This window comes from Penicillium solitum, assembly GCF_028829755.1.
Source record: "Penicillium solitum strain IBT 25940 chromosome Unknown utg000003l_segment0_segment0, whole genome shotgun sequence".
NCBI classification, from domain to species: Eukaryota; Fungi; Ascomycota; class Eurotiomycetes; order Eurotiales; family Aspergillaceae; genus Penicillium; species Penicillium solitum.
This window is the reverse complement of record NW_027072123.1, coordinates 2,287,133-2,304,308: the sequence shown is the minus strand read 5'-3', so window position 1 is coordinate 2,304,308 and position 17,176 is coordinate 2,287,133. Positions and strand designations below refer to the sequence as shown.

The 17,176-nt window shown below is 51.0% G+C and overlaps 3 protein-coding genes across 3 annotated transcripts; 2 read left to right on the top strand and 1 right to left on the bottom strand.

Annotated features, from left to right (window-relative positions):
- Positions 1-224: 224 nt before the first annotated feature.
- N7455_004775 (uncharacterized protein) lies at positions 225-13,376 on the top strand (the record flags this gene model as incomplete). Its single annotated transcript, XM_065604882.1, has 3 exons — positions 225-507; positions 573-12,871; positions 12,930-13,376. The coding sequence occupies 3 exons, from the start codon at positions 225-227 to the stop codon at positions 13,374-13,376; spliced, it is 13,029 nt and encodes a 4,342-aa protein (XP_065461782.1).
- A 526-nt stretch (positions 13,377-13,902) lies between these two features.
- Positions 13,903-15,308, bottom strand: N7455_004774 (survival factor 1 family protein; the record flags this gene model as incomplete). Its single annotated transcript, XM_040956299.2, has 5 exons — positions 13,903-14,001; positions 14,073-14,449; positions 14,509-14,933; positions 15,017-15,232; positions 15,289-15,308. The coding sequence occupies 5 exons, from the start codon at positions 15,306-15,308 to the stop codon at positions 13,903-13,905; spliced, it is 1,137 nt and encodes a 378-aa protein (XP_040813389.1).
- A 391-nt stretch (positions 15,309-15,699) lies between these two features.
- On the top strand, positions 15,700-16,465 carry N7455_004773 (mitochondrial 54S ribosomal protein uL11m). Its single transcript, XM_040956224.2, has 2 exons — positions 15,700-15,844; positions 15,923-16,465. Exons 1-2 carry the CDS (start codon positions 15,716-15,718, stop codon positions 16,253-16,255), a joined length of 462 nt encoding a protein of 153 aa, XP_040813332.1. The 5' UTR covers positions 15,700-15,715; the 3' UTR covers positions 16,256-16,465.
- Positions 16,466-17,176: the final 711 nt, after the last annotated feature.

Genomic DNA, 17,176 nt, shown 5'->3' with positions numbered 1-17,176 from the left:
CTTCAACAGACATAGGACTCAGGACGGCATAGGCCTGGAATTTATCTTTGCAATCATTTTTAATCTATTAGATTTTATTTTTCTTTCCAGCCTTTGTTATTAACCTTTTGCTCTGTTTTCCCGACTCCCGCTTGACGCGATCTCAAACACCCACCCGATCCGCGCTCCTATTATTCCTTTACCACCGATGAGCATTTCGAATTCGTCATAATAATCTCGACATAATGGAGGTCGCCTCATCAGGCGTGCCAAATGGCGCCTCAACGCCAGAGACCGCAGCTCTGGTTGATTCCGGTGCGGTCATTCAGTACTTGACCGAAGTGCTCCAGGTGACACTGGGAGCCCAGAGGTCCGAGCTGGAAAGCGCTGGGAGCTTGCTTTCGGAATCAAGGTACAATGAAACACTGCAACGGTGTACGCGATTTGCCTCGGAAGCGCAAGTCGCACTCTATGTGCAAAAGGACATTGTGACAGCGGAGGAAACCGACGGCGAAACGGAGGACCAAGGTAAGTCCAACCCAAGTGATCAGCCGTTGGATGATGTGATGCTAATGGTGCTGGCGATGGAACAGCAGTGCAATATGTCTATAACCTTTCCTCCGATATCTCGTCCGCTCCTACAACAGTCTCCTCGGTGGCTATCATCAAACGGCCTGTTCCAATCGACATGAGTCTTCCCATAGCGTCGCAGGTCCAAGTCATGAACCTCCCCGGTCCCGCTTCTCTCAGCAACCCCAGCGCCCAGCAGGGGAATTCAATGTCGCCCTACCAAATCCTACATTTGATGATACACCATGGTCTCAGTCCTTACTTTGAATCCTACACTCGCAGTCAAGAGACAGCCGTCGGCACGAAATCGAAAACCGATACGGAGGCAAAGACTGGTATTCCGGGAACAAAGAAGAAATTCGCGGACTTGGAGCTGGGGTTGATACACCTCCAGCAGAATGTGGAGATTCCAGCTCTGAACCTCCCTCTTCATGAAGTCGTACAGGCTGCTCTGGCGGAGGCAGAAGCGCGTGGTATCAAACCATCGGTCGAGTTGATCCCATCGGCGGTATTGGAGAGCAGTGCTTTCACAAACAGCATTCAGAATGTCGTGAACGGTTGGATTAGATCCATCCAGACGATCACTAAGATGACCCGCGACCCGGACAGCGAATCTGCTTCTCCCGAGGTCAACTTCTGGCTGTCCCTAGAGGCTGCCCTGGAGGGAATCGATGCTCAGCTTCAAAGCGAGGGCGTTAAGTTGACTATGGATATTCTCCGCCACGCGAAACGGTACCAGCCGACCCTCAGTTTCGTGGCAGACACCGGGCTGAAAGAGGCCACCGAATTGGTCCAGAAATACAATCAGTTGATGCGCGACTTCCCTCTCGATGAACTCCTGTCTGCAACTTCCTTGCAAAAGGTCCAGGAATCACTGAACTTGATTTTCACTCACTTGAATAAGAAGTTGAAGATTTGCCCCTACCCCATTAAGCGGGCACTTTCACTCGTCGAAGCCATCTCCGGGGATCTTGATAAGAAGATCCATGAGCTTATCACTGGACGTACGGTCTTGCATCTGGATTACCGTGAGTTCCGGTCTTTGATGAAGACCACACAAGCGATCTGGCGTACTTGGGACGAAAATTTGAAGGAGTTCACAAACGTTGCACGTGAATCAACACGGCGTCGTAACGAGAAATTCATTCCGATCAAAATCAATGCGAGACATGACAAAACCCGCGAGCGGGTGAAGTACATCGACACCTTTAGGATCAACCATGAACAGCTCCAGAAGACCATTATCAACGTCCTCGGACCTAACAGCTCTTCATCTGCTGAGAATGGAGCTGGGGTTGATGCCGACGGCGCTGTGATAGTCGAGGAGATTGGTGATGTCGATGCCGTGGAGGAAGTCGCACATGCCTACGCTGCTCTCAAGAACGTGGATGTGTTGGATGTTTCACCAGAGGGATCTTTTAACTGGGAGCAGGCCGAAATTGCCTACAGTGAGCGTACTTCTCGCGTTGAGAATTCTATCATTGCTCGTCTGCGTGACCGTCTGGCGACCGCCCGGAATGCCAATGAGATGTTCCGTGTGTTCTCCAAGTTCAACGCCCTTCTCGTTCGCCCTAAGATCCGTGGTGCAATTGGCGAGTATCAAACACAACTTATTGACAACGTCAAGCGAGATATCAGTGCTTTACATGAGCGCTTCAAGCAACAGTACGGTAATTCGGAAGCTCATGCTATGGCCCAACTACGAGACCTGCCACCCGTGTCGGGCGCCATTATCTGGACCCGCCAGATTGAGCATCAGCTTAATGGCTACATGCGCAAGGTCGAAAATGTTCTCGGTGAGAACTGGCACTTGCACGCCGAGGGCCAGAAGTTGCAGAATGAGGGTAACTTGTTCCGCAAGAAGCTCGACACCCGGCCTGTTTTCGAGTCATGGCTGTGGGATGTTCAACGACGCCATTTTACAATCGCTGGACGCCTGTTTAATGTTGTGCGTAACCGATCCGCAGGAAACATTTTGGAGCTGGCAGTCAACTTCGATGCTCAGATCATTGCTCTCTTCAAGGAGGTCCGCAATCTTATCTGGCTCAACTTCCAGGTTCCTCATGCTGTCAGCAATATCTCGAAGGAGGCGAAACGTGTCTACCCCTACGCCATTAGCCTGATGGAGAGTGTTCGTACTCTGTTGCAGACGAATCGGGCAATCGCGTCGATGACTGATGTCAATATGCTGCTCAACGGCTACATGAACGATGCGCAGATCATGGTTGCTAAGGGTATTCCTCTCCGGTGGGAGTCCTTTGTCCATTCTTACGAGCTGCACGTCAAACAGTCAGCGTTGGCAAATGGTGCCATTGAGGCGTCTTTGCCTGGTCGTTCTGAAAGCAAGCATGTGCAATTTGTCCGCGAGTTTGCCATTTCAGCATCCACACTTCAGACGAAAACTACTGTGCTTGACACCATCAACGAGAACATCCAGAAATCGATCCATGAGCTCAAGACATGCCCATACGATGCATCGGCTTTCAAGCAACGCTTGGACAGCATCCAAGTTGCTGTTGATAAGCTTAACCTCGAAAACTACGTGAACCTTGGATACTGGGTTGCTCAGCTTAATGGAAGCATCGAGGCAATCTTGCGTGATCGACTTCTTCGCGCTGTGCGCGAGTGGATCCTCACCTTCCAAGGTACCAACAATGAAAACTCGACAATTTCTCATCATCAGCTTTCAGCAGCCGAGACGGATGCTTTGAATTACAAGATCCAGTTCCCTGAGCTCTTCCACGAGATTCTAATGAAGAACCAAGTCCTCCACCTGGACCCACCGTTGCAATTCGCACGCGCAAGCTGGTTCTCCCACTTTGATGCATGGCTCGGTGTGATTTGCAATCTAGAAAAGATCAAACCGTCGCGTTACCAGATCTCCATTGTTGTGCAGAATGTTCGCCTGTCCGAAGTCTGCTTCTCTGACCTCCCGCAAAATTGCACCAATGAGCTCAATGAAGTCTACAATGTCGTAGAATCGAGAGTGAAGGATGTTTCTGAGTATGTCGATAAGTGGCTGCAGTTCCAATCACTTTGGGATCTTCGATCCGAGCAGGTCTACGAGATCCTGGGAGATGATCTGTCTCAGTGGCTTCAGCTTCTTCAAGAAATCAGAAAGAGCCGTGCTACGTTCGACACTTCGGAAGTCAGCCGTGGCTTCGGAAACATCAGGATTGATTACGAGCAAGTCCAAACCAAGGTGAATGCCAAATACGACCAGTGGCAGCATGAGATCCTCGTCAAGTTCGGTTCTAAGCTTGGCAGCCGTATGAGAGAGGTTCACTCCGAGATTGCTGCTGCCCGCAGGGATTTGGAAGGCCAAACCCTGGAGGCCTCTTCAACCGCCCATGCGGTGTCTTTCATCACCATTGTTCAGCAATGCAAGCGGAAGACTCGGGTCTGGGAGCCCGAGGTCGATCTCTTCCGCCAAGGTCAAACCACACTCGCCCGTCAACGGTACCAGTTCCCGTATGACTGGCTCCACGTTGAGAATGTCGATGGTGAATGGGCAGCCCTCAACGAGCTGCTCAGCCGCAAGAGCAAAATCGTCAACGAGCAAACCGAAGGCCTACGTGCAAAGATTAGCGCCGAAGACCACGTCATTGCCGGCAAGATCGCTGAAGTTATTGGCCAGTGGAATGACGAGAAGCCGGTATCAGGCACTATTCCACCCGAGGAAGCATCTCGTACCCTGAGCTCTTTCCAGTCTCGCCTCGGGTCTCTCCAGTCTGAGTTTGAGATGGTATCAAAGGCCAAGGAAGCTCTTGATCTTCCCCCGAGTTCTGAGTCATCACTTCCTCCCATCCTGGAGGAGGTCCAGGATTTCATGTCAGTCTGGGCTGCTCTCGCAACTATCTGGAATAGTCTCAACGACCTTCGCGATGGGCTTTGGACCAGCGTGCAACCCAGGAAGCTCCGACAGTCTCTCGATAATTTGATCAAAATGACCAAGGAGATGCCCAGTCGCATGAGACAATATGCTGCATTTGAACATATTCAGAATGTCCTTCGGCAGCTTCTGAAAGTCAACTCCCTTTTGTCAGACATGAAATCCGAAGCCGTCAAGGAAAGACACTGGCATAAGATTTACAAGAGTCTCAAGCCCGACAAGCGTTTCTCTCTTGTCTCTTTGACTCTTGGTGATGTTTGGGATCTGCAGCTCGCATCAAGCGATTCCATCATTCGTGCTATCATCGCACAGGCACAGGGTGAGATGGCATTGGAGGAATTCCTGAAGTCTGTTCGCGAGACTTGGCAAAACTACTCTCTGGACCTGGTGCACTATCAGAACAAATGCCGCCTGATCAAAGGCTTCGACGATCTGTTCGCCAAGTGCAGCGAGAACCTGAACTCTCTCCAGGCCATGAGACACTCTCCGTACTACAAAGAATTCGAAGAAGAAGCCACATCTTGGGAAGATAAACTGAACCGAGTCCACGTTCTTTTCGATGTCTGGATCGATGTCCAGCGGCAATGGGTCTACCTGGAAGGCGTCTTCACCGGTAATGCTGACATCAAGCATCTTCTTCCTCTGGAATCGGGACGTTTCCAAAATATTAACTCGGAATTCTTCACTGTCATGAAGAAGGTGTACAAATCTCCATTCGTTCTGGATATTCTCGCAATTGTTGATGTCCAAAAGTCCCTGGAGAGACTGGCTGATTTGCTCAACAAAATCCAAAAGGCGCTTGGTGAATATTTGGAGCGTGAGCGTGTCTCATTCCCTCGCTTCTACTTTGTTGGAGACGAGGATCTGTTGGAGATTATTGGTAACAGCAATGACATCTTCCGTGTCGCCAAGCATTTCAAGAAGATGTTTGCTGGAATGTCAGGCCTTGTCATGGATGACGATAACAATATTGTGGCATTCACCTCCAAGGAGGGCGAAGAAGTCCGTTTGAAGAAAGAGGTCAACCTCCTCAAGACTCCTCGGATCAACGACTGGCTCACCGCGCTAGAGACCAGCATGAAGTTGACTCTGGCAGAACTTCTCGGAGAGGCCGTTGAACAATTCGGAGTTCTTTACCATAGCAGCGATGTGGACCGAACTGCTTTCAATGACTTCCTGTCTAACTACCCTGCTCAGATTGTGGTCCTCGCCAGTCAGGTTACTTGGACCAATGCAGTGCAACAATCCTTGGAGGAAGGAGGTGCAACTCTCCCCGCGTTGCACGGTTCTGAAGTTCGGATTCTCGAGTTGCTGGCTGCAACGGTGCTTGGTGAACTCGATCCGATCACTCGCAAGAAGTGTGAGCATATGATCACGGAATTCGTTCACCAGCGTGACTGCATCTCCAAGCTTATCAGCCTCAATGCTACGACGTCCACGCACTACCATTGGCTCCTCCAGATGCGTTACGTCTTCAACGATTCAGTCGATTTCTTGGAGCGTCTATATGTTCACATGGCCAACGCTAAGCTCGCCTATGGATTCGAGTATCTGGGCGTGCCTGAGCGTCTTGTTCGCACCCCTCTCACAGATCGTTGTTTCCTCACCCTTACTCAGGCTCTTTGCCAGCGCCTCGGTGGTTCGCCCTATGGCCCTGCTGGTACCGGAAAAACCGAGTCAGTCAAGGCATTGGGTCTGCAACTCGGTCGTTTCACCCTTGTCTTCTGTTGTGACGACACATTCGATTTCCAGGCAATGGGTCGGATTTTCCTTGGTATCTGCCAGGTTGGTGCGTGGGGTTGCTTTGACGAGTTTAACCGTCTTGAAGAACGTATTCTGTCCGCCGTCTCTCAGCAGATTCAGAACATCCAGATCGGTCTGAAAACTGTCGGAGATGGCGATAAGTCTCAAATCGAACTTGTCGGGAGACGACTGGCTGTGAACTCCAACACCGGAATTTTCATTACCATGAATCCTGGTTACGCTGGTCGTTCCAACTTGCCAGACAACTTGAAGAAGCTTTTCCGCAGTGTTGCGATGTCCAAACCGGATAAGGAACTAATTGCCGAAGTGATGCTTTTCTCTCAAGGTTTCAAGCAGGCCAAGCCTCTCTCCAAGCAGACAGTTCCCTTCTTCGACCACTGTGCTTCCCGACTCTCCAAACAGGCTCATTACGACTTCGGTCTCCGTGCATTGAAGAGTGTGCTTGTTAGCTCAGGTGGTCTTAAGCGCGCTCGCCTTGCCAACGCGGATGGAGATCTAGGCCCCGACGATATTATTGAACCTCAAATTATTGTTCAAAGTCTCCGGGAGACAATCGCTCCTAAGCTTATTCGAGAAGATGTGGAAATCATGTTGGACATTCAGGTGGAAGACTTCGCTGGCGTGGATTATGTGCCTGCCAACTTCGAGAAACTCACCCAGGCCATCCGTGATATTGCTACCAAAGAGCAACATCTCGTCGACAGTGAGATGTGGATCACCAAGGCACTGCAACTCTACCAAATTCAATGCATCCACCATGGTGTCATGATGGTTGGAAAGTCAGGGGCCGGTAAATCGGCTGCCTGGAAGATTCTACTGCAAGCGATGCAACGCATTGAAGGCGTTGAGGGTGTCTCCCACATCATCGACTCCAAGGTCATGTCTAAGGAGTCTCTCTATGGTAATCTCGACAGCACTACCCGTGAATGGACAGACGGTCTCTTCACTGGAATTCTGAGAAAGATCGTGGACAACCTCCGTGGCGAGGACAGCAAACGTCATTGGATTGTTTTCGATGGAGATGTTGACCCTGAGTGGGTTGAGAACCTGAACAGTGTTCTAGATGACAACAAGCTCCTCACTCTTCCCAACGGAGAGCGTCTCAACCTACCTTCCAATGTCCGCATCATGTTCGAAGTTGAAAGCTTGAAATATGCCACGCTTGCCACTGTCAGTCGTTGCGGTATGGTGTGGTTCAATGCGGACACTGTTACTCCGACCATGATGATCTCCAACTACGTGGAGAGCCTCAGGACAAAGACCTTCGAAGACCTGGATGAAGACAGCGCACCCGCAGGAACTGCAGCGATTCGGACACAGGATGCCCAGGACACAGTTGCAACGATTCTCAAACAGTTCCTCGAGGTTGATGACCTGGTTCTCAAAGCTCTGGAGGAAGCAAAGAAATACAACCATATCATGGAGTTTACGGATATCCGTGCTCTCAACACTCTCTTCAGCTTGTTGAACAAGGCCTGCCGAAACGTCCTCGAATACAATGCCCAGCATCCAGACTTCCCTCTGGATCCTGAGCAGATCGAGTCCTACATGTCCAAGAAGCTTCTTCTGACACTGGTCTGGTCTCTTACCGGTGATTGTCCATTAAATGACCGCAAGGCGTTTGGAAAATACATCACTGGAATGTCTACTATCGATCTTCCACCGGACGGCGATTCATCTCTCATCGACTACGATGTCATTCTTCCTAAGTCTGACTGGACCAGCTGGCATTCGCAGGTTCCCACGATTGATATCAACACACATTCCGTCACTCAAACTGACGTTATTATCCCCACGGTCGATACTGTCCGTCACGAGGATGTGCTGTACTCGTGGCTTGCCGAGCATAAGCCCTTGTTGCTCTGTGGTCCTCCTGGATCCGGTAAGACCATGACATTGTTCGCTGCGCTCCGAAAGCTCCCGAACATGGAGGTTGTTGGTCTCAACTTCTCGAGTGCCACCACGCCTGACCTCTTGGTCAAGACCTTCGAGCAGTACTGTGAGTACAAGAAGACTCTGAATGGCGTGGTGATGTCTCCGAACCAGATCGGCCGCTGGCTTGTCATTTTCTGCGACGAGATCAATCTTCCGGCCCCTGATCGCTACGGCACTCAGCGCGCCATCTCCTTCCTGCGCCAACTTGTGGAGCAGAACGGTTTCTGGAGAACTACCGACAAGACCTGGGTTACTCTAGATCGCATTCAATTTGTTGGTGCCTGTAACCCTCCTACGGATGCTGGTCGTACGCCGATGGCCGAGAGATTCCTGCGTCATGCGCCCCTTATCATGGTCGATTACCCCGGCGAAATCTCTCTCAACCAGATTTATGGCACATTCAACTCTGCTGTGCTTAAGATCCTTCCCTTGCTACGTGGGTACTCCGAGGCCCTCACGAGGGCTATGGTTCAGTTCTATCTCGAATCCCAGGCCCGTTTCACGCCCCAAATCCAGCCCCACTACGTGTACTCGCCTCGTGAGCTCACCAGATGGGTTCGTGGTTTGTACGAGGCTATTAAGCCATTGGAAACTCTCTCTGTCGAAGGCCTGGTCCGCATTTGGGCGCACGAAGCCCTGCGTCTGTTCCAGGACAGACTCGTGGATGAGGATGAGAGAGCTTGGACGGCAGATGCTGTCCGCCGGATTGCTCTGGAACATTTCCCTACTATCGATGACCAAGAAGCACTGAAGGGCCCGATCCTGTTCTCGAACTGGCTGTCTAAGAACTACATCCCTGTCGAACAGGAGAGTCTGCGTGAATTCGTGAAGGCACGTCTAAGAACCTTCTGCGAAGAAGAAGTGGATGTTCCACTTGTGTTGTTCAACGATGTCCTTGAGCACGCGCTACGTATCGATCGAGTCTTCCGCCAGCCTCAAGGTCATCTCATTCTCATCGGTGTAAGCGGAAGTGGAAAGACAACGCTATCTCGCTTCGTCGCTTGGATGAATGGTCTGAAGGTCTTCCAGATCAAAGTACACGGGAAGTACTCCTCGGAAGATTTCGATGATGATCTGCGCAGCGTTCTTCGCCGGGCAGGATGCAAGGGCGAAAAGATTTGTTTCATCATGGACGAGTCGAACGTCCTTGACTCTGGATTCCTGGAACGCATGAACACTTTGCTTGCAAACGCCGAAGTCCCCGGTCTCTTCGAGGGCGATGAATTCTCCTCGTTGATGACTGCTTGTAAAGAGGGTGCCCAGCGTCAAGGCTTGCTCCTCGATTCTCAGGAGGAGCTATACAAGTGGTTCACCTCGCAAATTGTGAAGAACCTGCACGTTGTGTTCACCATGAACCCGCCAGAGGAGGGTCTATCTTCTAAGGCAGCTACTAGTCCCGCCTTGTTCAACCGTTGTGTCCTGAACTGGATGGGTGACTGGTCTGACCAAGCCCTGTTCCAGGTTGGCTCCGAGCTCACTCAATCGGTCGATCTGGACAAACCAAACTTCATCTCGCCTGATAGCATCCCAGTGGCGTACCGCGAGTTGGCTCTCCCGGCATCACACAGAGACACTGTTGTCAATTCCATGGTGTACATTCACCACTCTTTGCATCGCTTCAATGGACGGCTTCAGAAGCAACAAGGCCGGGCGACCTTCCTCACCCCTCGCCATTATCTCGACTTTGTTGCGCAGTACGTCAAGCTATTCAACGAGAAGCGCGAGGATCTCGAGGAACAACAGCGTCACTTGAATATTGGTCTCGAAAAGCTTCACGACACCGTCGACAAAGTCAGCGACCTTCGAGCTAGTCTCGCACAAAAGAAGACACAATTGGAGAAGAAGGACACGGAAGCGAACGAGAAATTGCAGCGTATGGTTGCTGATCAGCAGGAGGCAGAACAGCGGAAGCACGTTTCGTTGGAAGTGCAGGCCGCATTGGAGATACAAGAGAAGGAAGTGGCGACTCGGAAGGAAGTGGTCTTGCACGATCTGGCCCGGGCTGAACCCGCTGTCCTGGAAGCCCAGAAGAGTGTCAGCAACATTAAGCGTCAACACCTCACGGAAGTTCGGTCCATGGGTAACCCTCCGGCCAGCGTCCGACTTGCCCTGGAAGCTGTATGCACACTCCTCGGTCACACCGTCGACAGCTGGAAGACAATCCAAGGTCTCATTCGCCGGGACGATTTCATTGCCAGTATCGTCAACTACGATAACGAGCGCCAGATGACGCGCAGACACCGTACCAAGATGCAGAATGAGTTCCTCTCGAAGGAAGACTTCACCTATGAGCGAGTTAACCGCGCCAGTAAGGCTTGTGGTCCTCTCGTGCAATGGGTTGAAGCCCAGGTCAACTACTCTGCCATCCTTGATCGTGTTGGCCCTCTACGTGAGGAGGTGGACCAGCTCGAGGAGCAGGCCCTGCAAACAAAGGCCGAAGCCCAGGCCATCGAAAACACCATCAACAGCCTAGAAAGCAGCATCGCTACCTACAAGGCCGAGTACGCGGCTCTTATCAGTGAGACGCAGGCGATCAAGACCGAGATGAACCGAGTTCAGTTCAAGGTCGACCGTAGCGTTCGTTTGCTTGATAGTTTGTCCTCTGAGCGTGGGCGCTGGGAAGATGGAAGCAAGTCATTCGAAACTCAGATCGGCACACTTGTTGGCGATGTCCTCATTGCAGCTGCATTCCTTGCATATGCTGGTCTTTACGATCAGCAATTCCGTAAGGCAATGGCTGAGGACTGGGTCCACCAACTGGGGGCCTCTGGCATTCAGTACAAGCCTCACAACCCCATCACGGAGTACTTATCCAATGCCGATGAGCGTCTGACCTGGCAGAGTCATTCGCTTCCCGTTGATGATCTTTGCACAGAGAACGCCATCATCCTCAAGAGATTCAACAGGTACCCCCTTATTGTTGATCCATCTGGCCGTATTACAGAATTCTTGCAGAAGGAAAGCAAAGAACGCAAGCTTACTGTCACGAGCTTCTTGGACGATTCCTTTGTCAAGCAATTGGAGAGTGCCTTGCGTTTCGGAAACCCCATCCTTATCCAGGATGCCGAGCACCTGGACCCTATTCTCAATCACGTCCTCAACAAGGAATACCAGAAGACTGGTGGTCGTGTCCTCATCCAATTGGGCAAGCAAGAGATCGATTTCTCGCCATCCTTCAAGCTCTTCCTGTCGACTCGCGATCCATCTGCATCGTTCCCGCCAGATATTTGCAGTCGTACCACCTTCGTCAACTTCACTGTCACCCAGAGCAGCCTGCAAACACAGTCTTTGAACGATGTCCTGAAATTCGAGCGGCCCGATGTCGATGAGCGTCGCAACAATCTCGTCAAGATGCAGGGAGAGTTCAAGGTCCACCTTCGACAACTCGAGAAGCGTCTTTTGCAAGCTCTCAACGAATCCCGTGGTAACATTCTTGACGATGACAATGTCATTGAAACTCTTGAGACTCTCAAGAAGGAGGCTGCCGATATTTCTCTGAAGATGGACCAGACCGAAGGCGTTATGCTCGAGGTCGATAACGTTACGCAGAACTATAGCATCATTGCTCGTTCATGCAGTGCCGTCTTTGCGGTTTTGGAACAGCTTCACCACATCAACCACTTCTACCAGTTCTCTCTGCAGTACTTTGTCGATATTTTCAACTCTGTTCTCTACCAGAACAAACGTCTCGCCCAGGAGAAGGATCATTCTGCACGTGTCCAGATTATTGTTAGGGACTTGTTTATCAACACCTACCAGCGAACCTCGCTGGGTCTCGTTCAAAAGGATCGCATCACCCTTGCCATCTTGCTTGCTCAAGCTACTCCATACCCAATGGACAGGACCATTCTCGATCGCGTCCTTGATGAGACAGTGGAGGACACAGATCTTTCAACTGCCGTGGACGCCCGCGACCAAGTGATGACGAAGTTGGCGAACATGTCCCTCTTCAAAGATAATCTTACGGATGTCACCGAAGAACAGTGGGATCGCTTCTTCGGCGAGGAGCTTGCAGAGAACGTCGTTCCGGTCATGTGGGACGAGAGTGTGTCGCAACTCGACCAACTCCTTCGGTCCTTGCTCCTTGTCAAGATTTGCCGCATGGACCGATTTGTGCCCTCCGCCGAGCGTTTCATCGAGGCGGTGTTCGGCCGCGAGCTCTTCGAGGGTGGTGCCGACCTCAAGGATGTAGTTGACCAAGTCACTGCAACCAGACCCATCGCACTCAGCTCCAGCCCTGGCTTCGATGCCAGTTATAAGGTCGACGCTCTTGTCGAAGCCACACGCGCAACCTGCGCCAACATCGCCATGGGTTCCAACGAAGGTCTCGAAAGCGCAGACAAGGCCATCAGCAATGCAGCTGCAGTCGGTAACTGGGTGCTGGTCAAGAACGTCCACCTGGCCCCTGCTTGGCTGCAGAGTCTCGAAAAGAGACTGGATTCTCTCAAGCCACACAAGGAATTCCGCCTCTTCTTGTCCATGGAGTCCAGCCCTAAGATCCCTGTTAATTTGATCCGGGCCTCGCGTGTGCTGATGTACGAGCAGCCCGCGGGTGTGCGTGCAAACATGAAGGATTCCCTCTCTTCGCTGAATGTACGAGCCAGCAAGGCTCCCGTCGAAAAGGCCCGTGTCTATCTCTTACTCTGCTTCCTGCACGCCGTCGTGCAGGAAAGACTCCGCTATGCACCAAGCCTTGGATGGAAGGGCTTCTGGGAGTTCAACGACAGCGACGTAAGTACCCTTCATCCATTCATTTATTCTTCTTACAAATGCTAACATTTTCCCTCAGTATGAATGCTCAGCCTACATCATCGACCACTGGGTCGATTCAGTATCCCAAGGCCGTTCCAACGTTGCTCCACAGAAAATCCCATGGGAGATGATCCGCACTCTCGTCGCAGAGATGTACGGTGGTAAAATCGACGACGCAGGAGACTACCAGCAGCTCGAGAACCTCGTCAATAGCTTCCTTACACCCGCCGCCTTCGAAGATGGCTACAAGCTCGTCTCGGGTGTAGAGAACGACAGCCTTTTGACACTTCCTGAGACCACTAGCATGCGCGACTTCGTTGCCTGGGTTAACAACCTGCCGGAGCGTGAGCCTCCTACCTACCTGGGTCTCCCTGCCAACGCCGAGAAGCTCTTGCTGGTCGGCCATGGCCGTAAGATGATTTCTGATCTCTCGCGGGTTACAACTCTTCTTGATGAAGGAGAGCAGTTGATGGTTGATAACTGATCTGTACTTGTTTTTGTTTACTTCTTTTTTCTCAAAGCTCCTAGAAGGATTGTGTTATTGTTTTACTGTTGGTGGATGAGTACATAAACACCGCTGGCGGCTTTCTATTTTTTGTTCTGAATTCAATTGTACTGTATACACCTTTGCATCTTTCTTTGTACATTCTACACTTATTTGGGGACCAGCACCGGACACGTCCGATCTTTCCTGTACAATCACTCGTAACTTTTACCTCGTTGCATCCTACATGTACATGTATCATTATTTTACGAGTCCCAATGAACCCGGATGTACTCTCTACCTCCTCGCGTGTCTTAAAATATTTTCAGGATATAGTCAAAATAGCATTAAGTATCATGTATACAGTCTGTGGATTATCTGGTCCGCATGAAGGGAAAGGGAAGAAGTAGTCAAGCCAATCCTCTAGACATAAATGTAGCATCACGAAAATCATCACAATGAACGCCAACAATCAGGTCCCGTAGGGGAGAATGAGGTCCTATGTACGCGAGTTAGGCGGGAGCCTTTACGAGATGAAGGTAGACTCGGAGAACATAGTTCCCTCCTCGGTGATCTCCTCGTCGCCGAGCTTCAGCTTGAATGACAGCTTCTCCTGGGGGGAGTACTGTGTAAGATTGTTAGATATGATTGTTTTTCCAATAAACAAGAAATGATAGGAAAGGTGGTGGTGCATACCTGGAAGATGTACGGCCGCGTACCGGCAACACTGCCAGCAATGCTCTTAATGAAGCCGGGCACCTCGGCCATGACGTCGATGCGATCCAGTCGCGAGCCGAGGGCACCGTTCACCTCGGCTGTGAGCTCCTTGTCGTCGGTTGTCTTGCCGCTCCACTCCCACTTGATGGACTTGGGAGCGGGCCAGTCACTGCCCTCGTCCTGGCCGGTTTCTGTGTGGGTCGCTTTGTTGGTTGTGCCGGCGTAGACGACCTCGCCATCCTTGACAATACCACCGACGTTGACCGTGGTGGAGCCGTAGGAGGGGGGAGTGGTGTACTCCATCATGACGGCGGAGTAGGTGGGGGTCTGGAAGTTGATGAAGTTCCAGCGGGCGGCTATGTTTTTGTTAATATGGGGTCGTTCTTCTGGTCGATTTCTGTACAGGGCTTCTTACCAGCGTGGTGAGGCTTCATGCCCTGCAGGGCCATGATGAAGACACCACGACCGCCGAGATCGTAGGTCTGGTCCTTGGTGGTGATGCTACCCTCAACAGCGCAGCGGGGCCAGAAGGCGTGGCGCATAGAGCCCCATGGGTTCTTGGGGTCGGTTCCGAAGTATGAGGTTCCGTCCTTGCCGACGACGAAACCGGGTGCGGTCTGGGAGAACTTAATGTCGACCAAGGCGCCGCCGTTGACGGTAGACTTGATGGTGTAAGAGTTGCCCTCCTCATTCAGGGTCAGCGACAGGTTGTCGGCGCCGAAGGAGAGCATTTTCTCGTCGAACATGAAGTTGGAGAGCGGGTCCGAGAACCACTTGTTGTCGCCCTTTCCGCTGACGTCGAAAACCTTCACGTTGAACTGAGCGGTGGTGTGGATTCCGCTATAATCGGGATCAAGAATCAGAGTCAGCTGCTGTATGTTTTGATTGCAGAGTATAAGCTTTAAGCTCTGAGTGCTCCTTACACGATGTTGCTGTAAATAACCTGAACGAAAACCAGGGTCCCGTTGTCGGCCATGATGTAGAAGGTCTGGGTTTCGACATTGGTGTACGAGTGTGCGCGCCAGCGCAGAATCTCCTTATTCACATCAGAGAAGGGAGTTGTCTCGGTTTGCTTCGCAACAGACTGGATAGCCTCCGGGCCATAGATAGGCTCCTCGGTGCCCACCACGGCGGAGAGACTGCCCGCATGGAAATCAGTCAGTGTAACCACAACAGAGAAGTGCTCGGAACGTACGTCGACTTCAGCCAGTTCATGATTTCGATGAGGTTGGAATTAATAAATTAAAACTGGAGAAGAAAGAAAGAAAGAGGAAAAGGGAGGTGAAGAGAAGATCGACACGCGGGGCCCAAGAGAGTTCTAGTTCGGATGTCAATGGGACTATCCGGATGAGAGGGAGATGCACCAGATAATCGATTCAACGGATGAGAATAGAAAGTAGATCTAGAGACTGTGAATGTCAAGATCAAAAGGAGTAAAATGAATCCGAAAGCTCACAAGAAGCCCCCGAAAACCAGAGAAAGGAGTGCATCTTATGACGTTGGGCTGCTTTTGCTCGCTTCCCACCTCGACCAATTAGCGTCGTCGGCTGAAAATCTGCAACTCTTCCGAATTCACCTCTTTGCTTTTGGCCTTTTGGAACTATCTCGACATAATCTTCATCATGGCACGAAACGTATTGGCCAAGGATCAATTTGTTAAGCTCATTGTTGGAGCTGGTCAGGCCAGTCCCAGTCCCCCTGTTGGTCCGGCTCTGGGAAGTAAAGGTGTTAAGTCCATGGACTTTTGCAAGGTTGGTCTTTGTTTACCCTTTACCCTCAACGGGTTAGCAGGTTTGAACCTGTAATATATATTAACTACCTCACTATAGGAATTCAATGCCCGCACAGCGCACATCAACACCGGTGTTCCCATCCCCGCGCGTGTCACCGTCCGTCCTGACCGATCCTTCTCCTTCGAACTCCGCACCCCGACTACCACCTACCTCCTGCTCAACGCGGCCAATGTCGAACCCCGGAAGAACCGACTGCGTGGTGCCATGAACCCTGGCCACGATGTTTGTGGCAAGATCTCTCTCAAGCACGTTTACGAGATCGCCAAGCTCAAGCACACCGAGACGCGGTTATCAGGCTTATCCCTGGAAGGATTGTGCAAGAGTGTCATGTCCCAGGCCAAGTCCATCGGTATCCAGGTCATCCCTTGAATATCACAAGGACAATAAACTTGTATAATTATTGGTCATTCCGGTAGTGCTCCAAGGTGCCTACTTGTTTTGATTTGGAACCTTTTACTGGGCGTTTTCTGCGAAATTGGGGGTATCTTCTTCCTCCTGTTGTACGATACCGATTATTATTATTTTTTTTTCTCCAAATTGTATGTCATATTTGTTTGATCGCAATCCAAGAGATATTTTTTATTGAAAGTTAGTTGAATCTTTGGGGGGGAAGGGGAGAAGTACTTAGAGTGACCTAGAGTGACATGTTGAAGTCAAATAATATAAACCGGCTAATCACCACAATGCAATTTAATAAGACTGGCATGTGATCACATATTATCGTACCATCCAACGGGGAGATGCTCCCCCGATTTTTAAATCCCCGTGGATCTTTTCATCAGTGATGACTGGACACCCAAGAGGGAAGACTACAGATGAGGTCACCGACTTCAACATATCCGCGGAGCGGAGAACTTGGCATATGGCCGGTGTATGACTCAGTCCGACCTTGGCATGGCTAAGAATGTATTAATGTGTCACAGTATCATGTAGACATCTCACTTGGCATGAAATCTGGAGAGTCTGGGGAGTCTGGAGAAAGATGGTTCCCCGATGTAGTAATACGATGTAAGTTATCACGGATGAGGAAAAGGGCAATCTAGTGGAGTCAGCAGATCGACTAACCCCATATAGGTAATGTTCCAGATCATGTAAGATGCCCAGATGCCCAGATGCCCAGATGTACCCGTGTACACCTGCATAGGGTAACGTCCACTCGTCCACTCGTCCACACGGGTACTCCGTAAGCTTGGAAGGTGTACGTAGGGGTCCTGGTCCGGGAAGTCGGCACAGGTCGACATCATCCTTCAACTCTCCGCGACCATCCGCCCTTATGAGGTAAGGTATTCC